We start from the raw sequence: 16,747 nt of genomic DNA, 5'->3' as shown, positions 1-16,747 counted from the left end.
TTCCCTCCCCCACCGCGCCGTGCGCCCCCTCCTCGACACCCAACACGATGCACGCCGCCCTCCTTGTGCCCGAGGTCCTCTCCCTCGTCTTCAACGATGAATCGCTGTCTCAGGCCACCGTCCTCAACATGGCCCTCACCTGCTCGTACTGGCACGAGATCGCCATGGAGGTCCTATGGCGCGAGCTGCCCTCCCTCGTCCCCCTCTTCATGCTCATGCCCGAGGACGTGTGGTGCGCGCCCCGCGGCGAGCGGACCCCGCTGGAGCCCATCCGATTCGTGCGTACTCACCTCGTTAAGCCCGCTAGAACTCGTGCTCATTCCACCGCAGGGCCTGCGCAGAACAGTCACGAGCCACGACTGGCATCTCGTCCATCGCTATGCCCGCCACGTCCGCTCGCTGCGCATCCAGCCGCAGACGTATCGCAAGTCCATCGCGAAGGCGCTGCGAACGTCCGAATCGGACGGACCCCTCTTCCCCGGCCTCCGCCACCTGTCCTTCGCGTCGCAATGGGACTGGGACAAGTGCGACCACCTTGCCATCCTCCGCATGCTCCTCAGCCCCAGCCTCGACCACCTTGCCATCGACATCCCCAATAGCTACCTCGAGCAACTGAGCTGCCTCGCCCCTATCTGCTCCGCCCTCACCACCTTCTCCTTCACCGACCAGGGCCACGCCGACGCGCGCCCCTCCCCCGCCGACCTCACCGCCTGCGTCCGCGCGTGGCCCGCGCTCACGAGCATCAGCCTCAACGGCAGCGCGGGCATGTCCCAGCTCATGCCCGCGCTCGCGCTCTGCGACTCGGCTGGTGGCCCCGACGCTGTCTTCGCGCCCTGCTCGCCCTCCGGCGCGTACCCGCGCGCGAGCTTCGCCGCGCTCCGCGACCTCACCATCGGCGGACAGAGCGCGGCTTACGTCGTCGGGCTCATGAAGAGCTGGGGCGTGCGCCCGATCGAGCGCCTCAGCGTGTTCGGCCTTGAGCTCTTCGCGGACGCGGCGCGCGCGCTGATTGCGGACATTCCAACGCACTGCGAGCCGACCGCGCTGAGCAAGCTGATGATCAGCGCAACCTCGCCGGGGTGGAGGATGCGTGCGGAGGACGTCGCGCCGCTGGCGAAGTGCACGGGCCTGACGAGCTTGGTGCTGAACGTGTCCGACGGGACGGACATTGCGGACGTGGAGTACGAGACGCTGGCAAGGAGCTGGCCGCTTCTGCAGCGTGTCGAGTTCCCGGGATCGTACGACCGCGCAGTCGCTCCGCGGTGTACGATGGCAGCTCTCGGCGCCTTTGCGGGCGCCTGTACGCACCTCGAGAGCATCGTCCTCTCCTTCGACGCCAACATGGACGTCGTACCCTCCCCTTCCCTCTCCAACTCCACCGTCACCCACCTCAACGTCGTCGACTCGCCCATCGACGAGTCTTGCGCGCCGCGCGTAGCCGAGCGCCTCGCGACTCTGTTCCCGAGCCTAACATGGATCGAGGACGACTACGATGACGGGCGGTACGAGGAGAGCCAGGCTGGGTGGGTCGTGGCGGATGCGGCCATGCGTGCGCGCGCACGAGCGCAGCGAGCAAAGGTGTGGGCCGCGGAGCGCTCCGCGGTGAAGGCCAAGCTGGCGGCGGCAGCAGCAGCTTCTGTACAGCGAACTCCTTCGTCAAGCTCGACTTCGCCATCGAGGACAACATCCTCAAGTACCGTGGGGACGTCTTACTTCGACGTACGTCGCTCTTCTCCTTGCTATCCTACTTCCTTGCTTACCTGTCATCAGGCTCTCCGCGAGCAGTGCATCATCGCATGAGGTGCCCGGCACGTCGTGAATATGTGAATATCAGCCCCCTTCGACGACGACGCTGTACATGCGGCTCGACCACTCCCCCCTCTGTGTGCATACAACTCGGCGCTATGTACATACAGCCCACCCTACCTCCCGGCCCTATTCGACCACCCGGCCACCCATGTTCTTCACCCCATGCTTTACCCCTGCTCTGTGCTCTCCCTGCTTTTACTTACGACCTTCGGCCCTCGATGCGAACCAGGTGCGTCGCGGGCTATAATGACCCCAACCGCTGGATTCCACAGCGAGGCTTGTCGTGCTTTACCGACACCTGTACAATAGCCCTGGACACGACGCGCGGAGACGTGTACATACTGGTGGAGATACATACATAGTAAGCAACGTGTATTTGTAGTGTAGATACCCTTGGTTGAGAAGAATACGATGACATTCATTTAGTGAAGGACGAGTGAAGCTCACCACGAAGGCTGCCCTCGCCGTCTCGCCTCGCCCCCACCGTCGCGCGGGGCGAGTTCTCTGAGTTCAGACTGACTTCACGCCACCCAACGACGCCTTTGCGTGCGCAGCAGCAAGTCGCGCGCAGCCTCGATGTCGTTACTCAACTCACAACACGCGGGAAAGACCACGGCGGCCATCCCACGTCGCCAGCAAGTCCCCCCACCTCGTCTCCGCCGCCGTCGGCTCAACAACTCACCAACTCGCGGGGGGCGAGTCTCTGGTACTCAAGCTGACATGGCAACACCCGACGACGCCTTCGCGAGCAAGGTGGCAAGTCCCGCGCGACCTCGTCGTTGTCATTCGAACTCACGGCATGCGGGAGCGGCGATGGCGGCAGGCCCCTCGCCTATTCTGACGTCGCGCGCAAGTCGCCCCGATCTCAGCTCACGCCTTACGACGCGGGAACAGTCGCCCGTCACTGACTCGCGCTCGCCCAGTCTCTCGCAGACCCCCGCACGGCGAATGGAGGACGCGCGACTTGGTGCGGACTCACCAAAATGCGCCCCCACCTCCCCCTCTCACGCCGACTGCCCTCGCCGCACCTCCGGACTCGTCTCACCGTGCACGCGCGCAACTGCTCTCGCAAGCGACTCCATTCCCGCGATGTCGAGAAGACGGCGAACGCGTAATTTTGGCGGTGAGAAGGCGCTTTCGCGCGCATCCCCCCGCCCGCACAACGCCTCCTGCTTGCACGGCTCAGCAAGAGAAGACGCGAGAAGATCAAATACTCACCTAGAGACATCGACGACGTCCCCGCCGCACCCCCCAAACCTCATGAGCACGCGCGGGATGCTCGAGCTCGTTAGCAAACCCGCCCCCTCCCCCCGCCTCACGAAAATCGCACTCACTTCGCAAAGCCCGCGACGCCTCCGCGCAATGTGCGCGAACGACGCCGCTCCCTGCGGGCGATGCCGTGGACCGACGCGGCGAGGCGATGATACTCACCTCATCGACGGAGGGGATGTCTTCCCCCTCCCCCCTCCCCCCTCCTCTTCGACGTGGACAGAGTCGCACCCACGTCGCAGAGCACGACGGCGCTCGTCGCGGGCAATGCGGCTCGCGTGAGCGGTGCTCCGAGACTGGTTCTGCACCTGCACAGTTGTCAGTAACGTCGCCAGAACGGCAGGGAGGGAGGGGGAGGAGGGAGGAGAAGGGGAGGAGAAGGTGGTAAAGACGAAGGCAAGGGGCCCGGAAGCAACGGGGAAAGGAGTGTAGGTGATGGGGGAGGGTAGTACGAGGGTGGACGAGTTGAGAGAAAGGGAGTATGGCGAGGGTGGGGTGATGGGGGAGGGCAGTTGGTGAGGAGGGAGGGAGAGGAGAAGGTGGCGAGGGCGAGGTCAGGAAGCTCGGAGACGATGAAGGATAGCCTGTAGGTGGTAGGAGATGGTGGTGTGAGGGTGTAAGCGTCGCGAAGGGGCTGGTACGACGAGGGAGGGTGTGATGGGGGAGGGCAGTTGACGAAGGGAAGGGGGAGGGGCTCGAGTAAATACCTGAGTACATGATGTGATAGATAGATGTGGTAGTACAAGCTGGCTGAAGTAATCGACGAGGGATAGGATGGTGAGGGTTCGCATATGAAAGGAGAGGGGGTACGAAGGGAAGGGGTGGCGAGATGAGAAGGACATGAGAAACGTGAGAAATCGGTTGCTTACCTCGCTTTCGTGTGTGCTGAACGAGCTGGCGATGACCGTCGCGAGCAGTAGGACCCGGCCAGACATAAAGAGAGATCAGCAAAGCAGTTGGCTGCAACGAAATTCAAAGGCTCACCTTGAGTTTCTTTCGGTTTTCGTTGAGGGTGGCGCTCGGCAGGGCTTTTCCGACGTCACAGGCAATATTTACGAGGGGGCGGAGCATGCTCAGTATCACACTATGTATCCTTCGAGTACTCAAGTACTCGTACAGCCCCCCAAATGCGATACAAGCGATGTATTCACACTACACCACCTTCAACCCATGAGCCCCACCCTCCCCTGAAAGGCCTTTCGGCGTGAGACCAGGGCTACCCCTGGTCGTGGACACGTCTCAGTAAGCCTACCAATCGATCAGTCTTATCTCTAGCAGCGGGATTATACGAAAACTCACCGATGTCGAGTTATGAGGAGAAAATGAAAGATCCTTGAAAAGCGCCGGACGCGTGGCAGTCAGAGGTGAGGAGAGGGGTCGCAGCGTCCATATATACCATAGGAGATATGATTCTAGCATATGAAGACCACGTACCCTTGTTTGAGAGTCATGCCGACGCTAAGGTGCGCCTGATCTCGATTCGAATCGAGCTCAATGAAATTCTGCGAAAACAAGGGCATCAGCGTTCGTCAAGACAGTTCTGTGCGAGAGCTTACCTCGCATGCAGTCCCGAGCATCGTGCTTAACATTCAGATTGCGGTGAAGCGTCGGTAAGCGCGAATTCTGCGAGGGTTGCACGAGTTGCTTAACCCAAGAACGAGCTAGTGGTCTCCCTACCTCGATCACAGCTTCGACAGCGACTACGGCTAGTCGAGCGTCTATGTGAGACTCCTGAGCGACGCCTACTTGCGTCAGACAACGCGGACAATCCAAGGAAAATGATGAGCACGAGTCGAGCTAGCCACACAGTATACGTACCGACGCGGCCGTATTACTCGAGTCCCAATGGGACAGGCGAAGATGGCGGTCGCACATCCGCACAGCGCGCTTAGAGGCCCAGCTAGAGCGCCTTCAAGGCATGGTCTACCATCAAGCGGTCAGTCAACAGTTGAAACTCGCGGCGGGGTAGCACGCCTCACCGTGTACCAGCATAATCTCCCCCTCCTCGGACGTGCTCGGAATCGTCAAGGCGCGGGTATGTAGGGGCGGAGTAACAAGCCTGCAAAGGCGATCAGCACGGCCAAGACAGAGGTCGTGGCTCGCCGAGGGAGACGGTCAGTCGCTCATGTTATTCCCTCGCGCGCTCTGTCACATCCGCATGCCGGCCGGTCGCGTCGGCAGCGGTCTCTCGTATCCCCACGGCAATGCGAGATTACCTCACCCTGAGGTGTCCCGTGCGAACACGCCGCGTCGCGGCCTTGAGCGATTCTTTCACATCGCGGGTGAGATTGTTGATGTTGCTACAGCGCGGCAGCACGGACTCTGTGAGCATACAGAGAGATGGGACGAGGGCGCATCACGTACCATCCCGTCGCATCCATCATCCTAGGGGACTCGCGCGTGCCTCCGGCGGTTTGGAAGGCTCGGAAAATGCGGAATTGAAGGTCAATTTCTCGTTCTGTACAGTCAGAAGCGAACTCACAACCCTCAATGACCCCGAGAACCTACTGCAGCGCGCGTAGAAATAGCCTGAATGGTAGCCTGTTTGACCAACTATCAGCCAGCGCTCTTCCAGCAAAGGATGAACTTTGACTCGCCGCATTCTCGTATGAATCGCTCTAGAGATCCCGCGCATGCCTCCGGCGGGTTGAGGGCCTCAAGGATAGCTGTGAGGAAGATCAGCCGACGCTTATGTAGTTCGGATCCAACCGAGGCGGGAAAATCGCAGGTACTCACCTCAATGACCCCGAGAACCTGATCAAATCCCTCGAAGGTTCAGGGTATCGTCGAGCGGCTGGGTGTAGGTAGCGATCGTCTAGCGAGTAGTCTATGGCACCTCCAGAACCTGATGGTGGACAGCAGCTGTCAGCGAGCGCTTCGACAGGACGAAGGACTCGAGCTCGCCAAAATTTGCCACTCGCGCATTCCTCCAGCAGTTCAAGAGACGTATACACTCACTGTGTAAGCGTCAGCGCGAGCTATATGCAGCCTCGCCATTGAGAGTAAGCCGACGGGGCATTACTCACCTCGATGGGCCCGAGAAACCCGGGGTGATTGTCGGACTCCCAAGTCGGCGATGTCAAGAAACAAGTATTCAGTCGTAATACGAGGGAACAGAGTTGATTCGACTCACAATCTGGTCACAGATGCGTCCAGTGCCGCCTATCCTCCCATCGGTCGCCCTGTCGTAAAGCGGTGACGTCGCAGACATAGCGGTGGGAAGCAAGGAGGGTCAGCGACACGTGTCGTGACGCACTGAAAGGACTCACGAGATGGGTGACGGCGCTCAGCTCGGGAGTCGCCAGGGCCTGGCCGCCGCGCAGCGACGCAGAGCGTCATGTGGTTGTGCCAGCGCACGGGCGACGACGGACCATCGCGTCTTTGGAATAGGACGTTGGTGATGATCAAAGTGAACTCGACATACGGTCGTACACTCACCCTGCTGCCCGTTGCGTCTGGCCGGCGCGTTGAAGAATCCGCCAGAGGACCTAGCGAGACCAGCCCGAGCTATATAGGAGAGATTGCGAGGGGATATCGTCGAGAAAATCAGTAGCGGGCTTGAGAGGGAGAAACAAGGAATGAACTCAGGATATTTCGAAGTTCCCGAGCGTAAATCCTCGATATCCTTGTTGTGACGGCGGTCAGAGGAATACTCGACAGGATAGAAGAGATAGGTATTACCTACTTTGAAGTACCAGGAGTTCAAAGCGCAGGCTAGGAAGATCCAAATCAGCAAAACGGGTCGTGACGCGATGCAAAAAGCGAACTCGCCTGCTCTAGTAGTGGCACGAGAAGGGACGCGTCAAGCTGAGAAAAGAGACAATGGATCACCTGTAATCTCATCGTTAGTAAAAGCGAAGCAGTAATGAGAGAGGACAGACGGAAATAATGACTCGAAGGTCAACTGCTGTAGACCAGCTGAACTCGAAGATGAGCGCTTCGTCAAGAGATTCAGAAGAGCGCAGAGTAAGAAGGTGTAAAGGCAGGAGTAGTGATAAGACAGGAGGAGAAATGGGAGGGAGTAGTGAAAGATGAGAGAAGGGAAGTAGAGGAGGGAGGGGAAGTGAGGAGAGCAGTCGACTCACCCCGCTCTTTATACGAATCCACCAGGCGCACGGACTCGCAGAGCATCACCGCGTCTCCCCCTTGATGCCCCACCACTTTGCTAAGCGATTCCGCGACTCTGCCACCCGGATATTCCTTGCCGCCCGCCCTCCTCCTCCTAAGCCCCAACGGCGCATCTTCCGCGCTTCTCTTCGAAATCAGGGAGCCAGCGCCCAGGCCCGCGCGTGATCTGATCGTGACAAATGATGGGACCCTGATTGATCGGTGTCGAGAAATCGTCTCCGCGCCAGTGAAAGTTTGGAGGCGAGGCAAGGCGGTAGGAGCGGTGTTTGCAAACCGAGTAGACGGATGTCAGGGAGGGGAAGGACAGCATAGAGGCAGTATCCTAAGTCTTAGGGGCTCGGGGTGGGGTGTCTCGAGTGCCCGGACACCGGGGTGAAGACGCTGCTGCTCGGTGAAGTCAGGAGCGCGCTGTCGAGCGTTTCGAGCCGCACTCACCTAAAAGCCAGCGGACTGGGACGTTGTGTATATGGTCTCCCGGCCGTTAGGATACACGTGTTGTGTGCTCGCTCGGTTTGAGGATTGTGAGTTGAGGCTCAGAAGCTCGAACGGACGGCCTGCCACAAAAGGCAGGCATTCAGCCACACGCGGGGACGAGCGCGAGAGTGCGACGACGACCTGCGTCTTGCGCACTCCCGACGCATTGTAAAGACCTTAATTACTCACGGAATCATTGCCGTTGACTCTCGGCCTGCTATATTGCAAGCGTGATGGCGTGAAGTGCTGGATTTGCGCTTGGGGCCGGAACCGCAAGGCCGCGCTCGAGTCCGCCTCGCGCGCATCAGGATTCGTGCAGTTCGACAGTCTCCGTGCTTCCGTGTTTTGGCAAGTTGGGGCCCGAGATTTGCAGTCGAGCGGCGGAAGACTGGAGCCGGGGCGATCCCTGGCAATATAACCTTCTTATTGTCCTCGGGCGCTCGGTGAGCGTAGGTACAGTGCTATGATGACGGGGGATGGCTCACCTTTGAGATGGGTCGCGCAGAAATGCGATACCGCTCAGCGGTCGGGCGTGAGCTGCTGGGGGAGCTCGCGTGTCCTCGAGCTGATCTGCTATTGTCTAAGCACAAGCACAGAAGCCGGCTCACCCTCATCACAGGCACATGAACCACTTGCCGAGTTCCTTCAAAAAGGTCGGTTGGGGTCGTGCTCAGGCAACAGAAGCCGGCGCTTCTCACTCTTCGTGACCTTGCTCCCGCCGGCTCAAGCGGTCCCCCGCCGCTTCAGTGACACCCTCGGTGCCTTCGTGCCTTTGTTAACGCGTTATCTCGTACGTACCTGGTTTGTTCTTCTTTCGGAATCCTTGCCGTTGACGAGGACTTGCGCTGCCCAGCGTAGCGCGGCGCTGCTCTGATCTCATCGCCGGGGGAACTACGTGAGTCGAGATTGGGTGTTATTGCTGACAGTGTATGCGGTACGGAGGGTCTTCGATAGTGTCGTATATGTGGTAGGTACGCGTATCTAGGGTGGTCGGTGACTTGTGCTGGTGGGGGTGGTGAGGGCGGGAGGCAAGGGATAGGTCCGCCTTGCTTCCGCCGCGGTTTGCCGGTCTCGAGCGCGGCGGCTCACCGGCGCGGCCTTCCCGTCCGGTTTCGAACCTCGCGACCGCCGTCCGCGTCTTGCTCCCGACCACCATGTACGACGTTCCGGCGTGTCGCATCACTGTCTACAGTCGTCGCCGAGTTGTTTCCCGCAGAGTGCAGATTTCTGGAAGCCTTTTGTGCTGCACTTCTCGTCTTGCTCATGGGTTTGCTTATGAGTTTGAGCTGTCCCGAGTTTCTTGCTGTTCACGCTGGCTGTCCGAGCCTATATCACGCGTTTTGTACTCCCACTATGTTCCTCTCGTCACTGTATCCTATGGTCTGAGCCTGTATTCTGTGCTTTTTCTAAAATTCTCATCTCATCTCACATCTCGAGCTTCGACCCGCTCCTCGAGTTTACCCGCCCACGGCAGGTAATTCTTGCGAGCTCCGCGCGGAGGTGAATGCCCAAAGAGGCAATCTGGTGAGGTCTCCGACATGAGGCATTGATGGCTTCGTGATCAGGGTCCAGCCCTTTCGCACGCCACAGCGGCGATCACAATTGCCTCGTGCACCTGATCACACCTCCTGGCTTCATCTTCTAACTCTACAGCTTTATCCTCTACCTCTTGCTTCTATCTATGCTTCCTCCCTATGTCTCTGCTCGCTCTCGATGCCTCCGCTTTGTCTCGATGTCTCCATTAGCTCTCGAACCTGTGGGTACTGTCAGCAACTACCAAAGCAAGCAAAGGCGAGATCGGCAGCCACAACACCTTGGTTGCACAAGGGCAACACCGAGCCACCTCCGAGAGCGACGGAAGCGAGCGAGCGAGCCACGGGAGCAAGCCGGAGAGCACAGAGAAGACACGGAGCGAGCGAGCAGCAGAGAGACCGAGAGCAAGAGCCCGAGAGCAGCGAGAGTCCCGAGAGCGGCAGGGACCCGGCACTCGGTGCTGGAAACCAGCCCGAGGGCGAGTCAGCTCGCCAAAAGGTACGCAGACTCACTATTAACCCCCGAGTTGAGCGCTGACCCGCGTTGCGAGCACGGTGGCGCAGCGGGTCCGAGAGCGAGGCGGCACAGCCCATCAAGCGCAGCCTAACGAGCAGGATCAGGACGTGCTCGAGGTGCGTGCATCGGGCCTGATGCATGAACAGCAAGCTTACCTGGATTCACAGCTTCTCCGACACTCCAGGGTACGTGCAAAATGCATCCATTCAAGATACCGAGCTTACATCTTGTACATACGAGTACTTCCTACCACGAAGAGGGCGAGGGCGCGCTCTCCTTGCGACACGGATAAGATCCATCCATCAAGAACTCACCTGCGCGCCACTGTACTCGTCGGAGGGGACTGCCGACACCCGACGCTGCGATGAGCGAGATCAGGGCGTGGGACAGCAACGACGAGCTTACCGGCGATGTCCGCGCCACTGAAAGCGCGCCGCCGTCTCAAGATCGCGTCGTCGGTGCGTCTACTCAGTGTCAGCACTTCCACATCTGCTTACCTATCCCCCAGCGAGTAGGACGACTCCAGGCGTTTGAAGCGCCTGTCACGCCGATCTGCACCCCGCAGCGACGGCCGAAGACGAAGCGCGCGACACGGACGGGCTACGCGGCGCACGACGGCCCCCGATGAGCAAGATCAGTACCGGGATCACGATGAGGAGCTTGCCGGTGCGATCCGCGCGGCTTGACGGCGATCTGCGCAACGCCCGGCACCTTGGGGCGAGCTACGTGACGCTCGGCGGTCTGGATGAGCAAGTTAGCGCGCGGAGATCGAGAGTGAAGGGCTTACCGGTTGCCGACGGCGCATCGCCCACGCTCTCCATCCTCGACAGCGTTCTCTTCCCTCGACGCTCTCCTGCCTCCAATGCGCTCTCCCCCATCTGATGCGACGAGATCCGCATCCCCGTCTCGGAATCAGCCACGCGCTCGGCGTCTGGCGACATGACGACTACGCAGCCTCATCCCGCGAGGACGGCGACACCAAGACCTCCCTCGACGAGATCCCCTACTCGGTGTGAGTCGGCTGTAGTCCGCATTGCAGCCAGCAAGGTTACCCCTTGTGTTCGATCTCCGCCAGCGTGCCGTCCATCCCACGCCGAGAATGTCGTCGCTGGCCCTCTCTCGCGCCTCGTCACGGTTTTCCGCGCCTCGAAAGGCTCACCAACGACTTTCGCATCGAGATCTGCGGAGATCACGTTGATTAGTGTGAGTTGATTCGCATGCTCGGTGACTGCCGGCAAGCTTACCTGCTGGTACCAGACCCATCGCGAGGTCGAGACGCCCTCTGCGACGTCAAAACTCAACCCCCCGGACGGGATCGCCATCGCGTGGGATCTCCGCGCGTCTGGAAAGGTGAGTGGACCGACGCCTTCATCGCAGGAAGCGAGCTTACCCTTTCGTCAGGCCGCGCGCGTCGAGAACCCCAAGTCGCCGGGCTGAGGTAAGTGGTCCGAGTACTGACACCTCGCCTCCTCCCCCGCCTCCCACCGCCGCACGGGAGGAAAGGGGGGAGGAGGAGGAGAGGGAGGGGGGAGGAGAGGGGGAGGGGGAGAGTGAGAGTGCTGTGAGAGCAAAAGTAGGGTAGTTATAGAGTGAAAATGCCAGAGCTTAAGCGCTCGCTGCGCTCGCGCCGCGCAAAGGGGAGGTGGATCTCCTGCCCGCGCGAAAAACGGGCGTTTCGGGGATTGCCGAACGGTCCCAAGGATGTGAGGGTAGGCGGCGGGGCCGGAAAACGAGGCGGCGGCGGCGGGGCGAGGCGGGAGGCGCGACGCGGCTGAGAGCAAGGCGGGGCGCGCGGTGTGATCTGATCGACGTGATGAGGTCGGTGGTCGGGCCGGGAGTGGTCTGCGTGCTAGCATCGATCGCGACTGGCGTGCTGCGACCACGACCACGACCATGGACGCCGCTCGACTGCCTCGAACCATGGGAACACCGAAGGCGCCTTGCGATGCGCCTGAGCCTGCTAGCGTGCGCACATGACAGAGCAGCCGGCCTTATATCAGGTCATCATCCCGCCTTCCCTCCCCTCTCCCTCGTCTTCAACAATGACTCGCTGTCTCAGTCCACCGTCCTCAACATGGCCCTCACCTGCTCGTACTGGCACGAGATCGCCATGGAGGTCCTATGGCGCGAGCTGCCCTCCCTCGTCCCCCTCTTCATGCTCATGCCCGAGGACGCGTGGTGCGCGCCCCGCGGCGAGCGGACCCCGCTCGAGCCCATCCGATTCGTGCGTACCCACCTCGCTAAGCCCGCTAGAACTCGTGCTCATTCCACCGCAGGGCCTGCGCAGAACAGTCACGAGCCACGACTGGCATCGAGTCCATCGCTATGCCCGCCACGTCCGCTCGCTGCGCATCCAGCCGCAGACATATCGCAAGTCCATCGCGAAGGCGCTGCGAACGTCCGAATCGGACGGACCCCTCTTCCCCGGCCTCCGCCACCTGTCCTTCGCGTCGCAATGGGACTGGGACAAGTGCGACCACCTCGCCATCCTCCGCATGCTCCTCAGCCCCAGCCTCGACCACCTCGCCATCGACATCCCCAATAGCTACCTCGAGCAACTAAGCTGCCTGGCCCCCATCTGCTCCGCCCTCACCACCTTCTCCTTCACCGACCAGGGCCACGCCGACGCGCGCCCCTCCCCCGCCGACCTCACCGCCTGCGTTCGCGCGTGGCCCGCGCTCACGAGCATCAGCCTCAACGGCAGCGCGGGCATGTCCCAGCTCATGCCTGCGCTCGCGCTCTGCGATTCCGCCGGCGGCCCCGACGCTGTCTTCGCGCCCTGCTCACCCTCCGGCGCGTACCCGCGCGCGAGCTTTGCCGCGCTCCGCGACCTCACCATCGGCGGGCAGAGCGCGGCTTACGTCGTCGGGCTCATGAAGAGCTGGGGCGTGCGCCCGATCGAGCGCCTCAGCGTGTTCGGCCTTGAGCTCCCCGCGGACGCGGCGCGCGCGCTGATTGCGGATATCCCGACGCACTGCGAGCCCGCCGCGCTGAGCAAGCTGATGATCAGCGCAACCTCGCCGGGGTGGAGTATGCGTGCGGAGGACGTCGCGCCGCTGGCGGAGTGCACGGGCTTGACGAGCTTGGTGTTGAACGTGTCCGACGGGGCGGACATTGCGGACGTGGAGTACGAGACGCTGGCAAGGAGCTGGCCGCTTCTGCAGCGTGTCGAGTTCCCGGGGTCGTACGACCGTGCAGTCGCTCCGCGGTGTACGATGGCAGCTCTCGGCGCCTTCGCGGGCGCCTGCACGCACCTCGAGAGCATCGTCCTCTCCTTCGACGCCAACATGGACGTCGTACCCTCCCCTTCCCTCTCCAACTCCACCGTCACCCACCTCAACGTCGTCGACTCGCCCATCGACGAGTCCTGCGCGCCGCGCGTAGCCGAGCGCCTCGCGACTCTGTTCCCGAGCCTAACATGGATCGAGGACGACTACGATGACGGGCGGTACGAGGAGAGCCAGGCTGGGTGGGTCGTGGCGGATGCGGCCATGCGTGCGCGCGCACGAGCGCAGCGGGCGAAGGTGTGGGCCGCGGAGCGCTCGGCGGTCAAGGCGAAGCTGGCGGCGGCAGCAGCAGCGTCTGCACAGCGAACTCCTCCGTCAAGTTCGACTTCGCTATCGAGAACAACATCCTCGAGTAGTGTAGGGACGTCTTACTTCGACGTACGTCGCTCTTCTCCTTGCTATCCTACTTCCTTGCTTACCTGTCATCAGGCCCTCCGCGAGCAGTGCATCATCGCATGAGGTGCCCGGCACGTCGTGAATATGTGAATATCAGCCCCTTTCGACGACGACGCTGTACATGCGGCTCGACCACTCCCCCCTCTGTGTGCATACAACTCGGCGCTATGTACATACAGCCCACCCTACCTCCCGGCCCTATTCGACCACCCGGCCACCCATGTTCTTCACCCCATGCTTTACCCCTGCTCTGTGCTCTCCCTGCTTTTACTTACGACCTTCGGCCCTCGATGCGAACCAGGTGCGTCGCGGGCTATAATGACCCCAACCGCTGGATTCCACAGCGAGGCTTGTCGTGCTTTACCGACACCTGTACAATAGCCCTGGACACGACGCGCGGAGACGTGTACATACTGGTGGAGATACATACATAGTAAGCAACGTGTATTTGTAGTGTAGATACCCTTGGTTGAGAAGAATACGATGACATTCATTTAGTGAAGGACGAGTGAAGCTCACCACGAAGGCTGCCCTCGCCGTCTCGCCTCGCCCCCACCGTCGCGCGGGGCGAGTTCTCTGAGTTCAGACTGACTTCACGCCACCCAACGACGCCTTTGCGTGCGCAGCAGCAAGTCGCGCGCAGCCTCGATGTCGTTACTCAACTCACAACACGCGGGAAAGACCACGGCGGCCATCCCACGTCGCCAGCAAGTCCCCCCACCTCGTCTCCGCCGCCGTCGGCTCAACAACTCACCAACTCGCGGGGGGCGAGTCTCTGGTACTCAAGCTGACATGGCAACACCCGACGACGCCTTCGCGAGCAAGGTGGCAAGTCCCGCGCGACCTCGTCGTTGTCATTCGAACTCACGGCATGCGGGAGCGGCGATGGCGGCAGGCCCCTCGCCTATTCTGACGTCGCGCGCAAGTCGCCCCGATCTCAGCTCACGCCTTACGACGCGGGAACAGTCGCCCGTCACTGACTCGCGCTCGCCCAGTCTCTCGCAGACCCCCGCACGGCGAATGGAGGACGCGCGACTTGGTGCGGACTCACCAAAATGCGCCCCCACCTCCCCCTCTCACGCCGACTGCCCTCGCCGCACCTCCGGACTCGTCTCACCGTGCACGCGCGCAACTGCTCTCGCAAGCGACTCCATTCCCGCGATGTCGAGAAGACGGCGAACGCGTAATTTTGGCGGTGAGAAGGCGCTTTCGCGCGCATCCCCCCGCCCGCACAACGCCTCCTGCTTGCACGGCTCAGCAAGAGAAGACGCGAGAAGATCAAATACTCACCTAGAGACATCGACGACGTCCCCGCCGCACCCCCCAAACCTCATGAGCACGCGCGGGATGCTCGAGCTCGTTAGCAAACCCGCCCCCTCCCCCCGCCTCACGAAAATCGCACTCACTTCGCAAAGCCCGCGACGCCTCCGCGCAATGTGCGCGAACGACGCCGCTCCCTGCGGGCGATGCCGTGGACCGACGCGGCGAGGCGATGATACTCACCTCATCGACGGAGGGGATGTCTTCCCCCTCCCCCCTCCCCCCTCCTCTTCGACGTGGACAGAGTCGCACCCACGTCGCAGAGCACGACGGCGCTCGTCGCGGGCAATGCGGCTCGCGTGAGCGGTGCTCCGAGACTGGTTCTGCACCTGCACAGTTGTCAGTAACGTCGCCAGAACGGCAGGGAGGGAGGGGGAGGAGGGAGGAGAAGGGGAGGAGAAGGTGGTAAAGACGAAGGCAAGGGGCCCGGAAGCAACGGGGAAAGGAGTGTAGGTGATGGGGGAGGGTAGTACGAGGGTGGACGAGTTGAGAGAAAGGGAGTATGGCGAGGGTGGGGTGATGGGGGAGGGCAGTTGGTGAGGAGGGAGGGAGAGGAGAAGGTGGCGAGGGCGAGGTCAGGAAGCTCGGAGACGATGAAGGATAGCCTGTAGGTGGTAGGAGATGGTGGTGTGAGGGTGTAAGCGTCGCGAAGGGGCTGGTACGACGAGGGAGGGTGTGATGGGGGAGGGCAGTTGACGAAGGGAAGGGGGAGGGGCTCGAGTAAATACCTGAGTACATGATGTGATAGATAGATGTGGTAGTACAAGCTGGCTGAAGTAATCGACGAGGGATAGGATGGTGAGGGTTCGCATATGAAAGGAGAGGGGGTACGAAGGGAAGGGGTGGCGAGATGAGAAGGACATGAGAAACGTGAGAAATCGGTTGCTTACCTCGCTTTCGTGTGTGCTGAACGAGCTGGCGATGACCGTCGCGAGCAGTAGGACCCGGCCAGACATAAAGAGAGATCAGCAAAGCAGTTGGCTGCAACGAAATTCAAAGGCTCACCTTGAGTTTCTTTCGGTTTTCGTTGAGGGTGGCGCTCGGCAGGGCTTTTCCGACGTCACAGGCAATATTTACGAGGGGGCGGAGCATGCTCAGTATCACACTATGTATCCTTCGAGTACTCAAGTACTCGTACAGCCCCCCAAATGCGATACAAGCGATGTATTCACACTACACCACCTTCAACCCATGAGCCCCACCCTCCCCTGAAAGGCCTTTCGGCGTGAGACCAGGGCTACCCCTGGTCGTGGACACGTCTCAGTAAGCCTACCAATCGATCAGTCTTATCTCTAGCAGCGGGATTATACGAAAACTCACCGATGTCGAGTTATGAGGAGAAAATGAAAGATCCTTGAAAAGCGCCGGACGCGTGGCAGTCAGAGGTGAGGAGAGGGGTCGCAGCGTCCATATATACCATAGGAGATATGATTCTAGCATATGAAGACCACGTACCCTTGTTTGAGAGTCATGCCGACGCTAAGGTGCGCCTGATCTCGATTCGAATCGAGCTCAATGAAATTCTGCGAAAACAAGGGCATCAGCGTTCGTCAAGACAGTTCTGTGCGAGAGCTTACCTCGCATGCAGTCCCGAGCATCGTGCTTAACATTCAGATTGCGGTGAAGCGTCGGTAAGCGCGAATTCTGCGAGGGTTGCACGAGTTGCTTAACCCAAGAACGAGCTAGTGGTCTCCCTACCTCGATCACAGCTTCGACAGCGACTACGGCTAGTCGAGCGTCTATGTGAGACTCCTGAGCGACGCCTACTTGCGTCAGACAACGCGGACAATCCAAGGAAAATGATGAGCACGAGTCGAGCTAGCCACACAGTATACGTACCGACGCGGCCGTATTACTCGAGTCCCAATGGGACAGGCGAAGATGGCGGTCGCACATCCGCACAGCGCGCTTAGAGGCCCAGCTAGAGCGCCTTCAAGGCATGGTCTACCATCAAGCGGTCAGTCAACAGTTGAAACTCGCGGCGGGGTAGCACGCCTCACCGTGTACCAGCATAA

At 60.7% G+C, this 16,747-nt stretch overlaps 8 protein-coding genes across 8 annotated transcripts; 4 read left to right on the top strand and 4 right to left on the bottom strand.

Annotated features, from left to right (window-relative positions):
• The first annotated feature begins 20 nt into the window (after window positions 1-20).
• On the top strand, window positions 21-2,239 carry SCHCODRAFT_02640094 (uncharacterized protein). The gene is made up of 3 exons (XM_003027675.2): window positions 21-278; window positions 331-1,719; window positions 1,771-2,239. The coding sequence occupies exons 1-3, from the start codon at window positions 48-50 to the stop codon at window positions 1,798-1,800; spliced, it is 1,650 nt and encodes a 549-aa protein (XP_003027721.1). The 5' UTR covers window positions 21-47; the 3' UTR covers window positions 1,801-2,239.
• A 293-nt stretch (window positions 2,240-2,532) lies between these two features.
• SCHCODRAFT_02640091 (uncharacterized protein) lies at window positions 2,533-3,053 on the top strand (the record flags this gene model as incomplete). Its single annotated transcript, XM_050346124.1, is given in 3 exon segments — window positions 2,533-2,980; window positions 2,994-2,996; window positions 3,033-3,053. A coding segment is annotated over 1 exon segment (357 nt), but the record flags the coding sequence as incomplete, so codon positions are not given.
• Window positions 3,054-3,420: 367 nt separating this feature from the next.
• On the bottom strand, window positions 3,421-3,795 carry SCHCODRAFT_02441563 (uncharacterized protein; the record flags this gene model as incomplete). Its single annotated transcript, XM_050342531.1, has 1 exon — window positions 3,421-3,795. A coding segment is annotated over one exon (375 nt), but the record flags the coding sequence as incomplete, so codon positions are not given.
• Window positions 3,796-4,241: 446 nt separating this feature from the next.
• On the bottom strand, window positions 4,242-8,860 carry SCHCODRAFT_02602621 (uncharacterized protein; the record flags this gene model as incomplete). Its single annotated transcript, XM_003027399.1, has 15 exons — window positions 4,242-4,326; window positions 4,513-4,580; window positions 4,897-4,987; window positions 5,058-5,137; window positions 5,561-5,585; window positions 5,815-5,923; window positions 6,348-6,492; window positions 6,517-6,585; window positions 6,764-6,792; window positions 7,164-7,332; window positions 7,870-8,068; window positions 8,166-8,260; window positions 8,289-8,323; window positions 8,479-8,571; window positions 8,605-8,860. The coding sequence occupies 15 exons, from the start codon at window positions 8,858-8,860 to the stop codon at window positions 4,242-4,244; spliced, it is 1,548 nt and encodes a 515-aa protein (XP_003027445.1).
• A 499-nt stretch (window positions 8,861-9,359) lies between these two features.
• SCHCODRAFT_02516295 (uncharacterized protein) lies at window positions 9,360-11,051 on the bottom strand (the record flags this gene model as incomplete). The annotated part of the gene is made up of 7 exons (XM_003027398.2): window positions 9,360-9,434; window positions 9,726-9,860; window positions 10,044-10,088; window positions 10,135-10,169; window positions 10,227-10,329; window positions 10,889-10,909; window positions 10,974-11,051. The coding sequence occupies 7 exons, from the start codon at window positions 11,049-11,051 to the stop codon at window positions 9,360-9,362; spliced, it is 492 nt and encodes a 163-aa protein (XP_003027444.2).
• Window positions 11,052-11,674: 623 nt separating this feature from the next.
• SCHCODRAFT_02640059 (uncharacterized protein) lies at window positions 11,675-13,914 on the top strand (the record flags this gene model as incomplete). Its single annotated transcript, XM_050346123.1, has 3 exons — window positions 11,675-11,953; window positions 12,006-13,394; window positions 13,446-13,914. The coding sequence occupies 3 exons, from the start codon at window positions 11,675-11,677 to the stop codon at window positions 13,473-13,475; spliced, it is 1,698 nt and encodes a 565-aa protein (XP_050197850.1). The 3' UTR covers window positions 13,476-13,914.
• A 293-nt stretch (window positions 13,915-14,207) lies between these two features.
• On the top strand, window positions 14,208-14,728 carry SCHCODRAFT_02640057 (uncharacterized protein; the record flags this gene model as incomplete). The annotated part of the gene is given in 3 exon segments (XM_050346122.1): window positions 14,208-14,655; window positions 14,669-14,671; window positions 14,708-14,728. A coding segment is annotated over 1 exon segment (357 nt), but the record flags the coding sequence as incomplete, so codon positions are not given.
• Window positions 14,729-15,095: 367 nt separating this feature from the next.
• On the bottom strand, window positions 15,096-15,470 carry SCHCODRAFT_02436513 (uncharacterized protein; the record flags this gene model as incomplete). The annotated part of the gene is made up of 1 exon (XM_050342526.1): window positions 15,096-15,470. A coding segment is annotated over one exon (375 nt), but the record flags the coding sequence as incomplete, so codon positions are not given.
• Window positions 15,471-16,747: the final 1,277 nt, after the last annotated feature.

The sequence above is a fragment of the Schizophyllum commune genome, assembly GCF_000143185.2.
Source record: "Schizophyllum commune H4-8 unplaced genomic scaffold SCHCOscaffold_12, whole genome shotgun sequence".
NCBI classification, from domain to species: domain Eukaryota; kingdom Fungi; phylum Basidiomycota; class Agaricomycetes; order Agaricales; family Schizophyllaceae; genus Schizophyllum; species Schizophyllum commune.
The sequence above is the reverse complement of the archived record's forward strand: the minus strand, read 5'-3'. Positions and strand labels throughout refer to the sequence as shown.

Coding starts and splice junctions, on each gene's coding strand:
- SCHCODRAFT_02640094 (XM_003027675.2), top strand. CDS start 48: ATGCACGCCGCCCTCCTTGTGCCCGAGGTCCTCTCCCTCGTCTTCAAC. Junction 279..330: donor CGCTGGAGCCCATCCGATTC/GTGCGTACTCAC, acceptor ATTCCACCGCAG/GGCCTGCGCAGAACAGTCAC. Junction 1,720..1,770: donor TGGGGACGTCTTACTTCGAC/GTACGTCGCTCT, acceptor ACCTGTCATCAG/GCTCTCCGCGAGCAGTGCAT.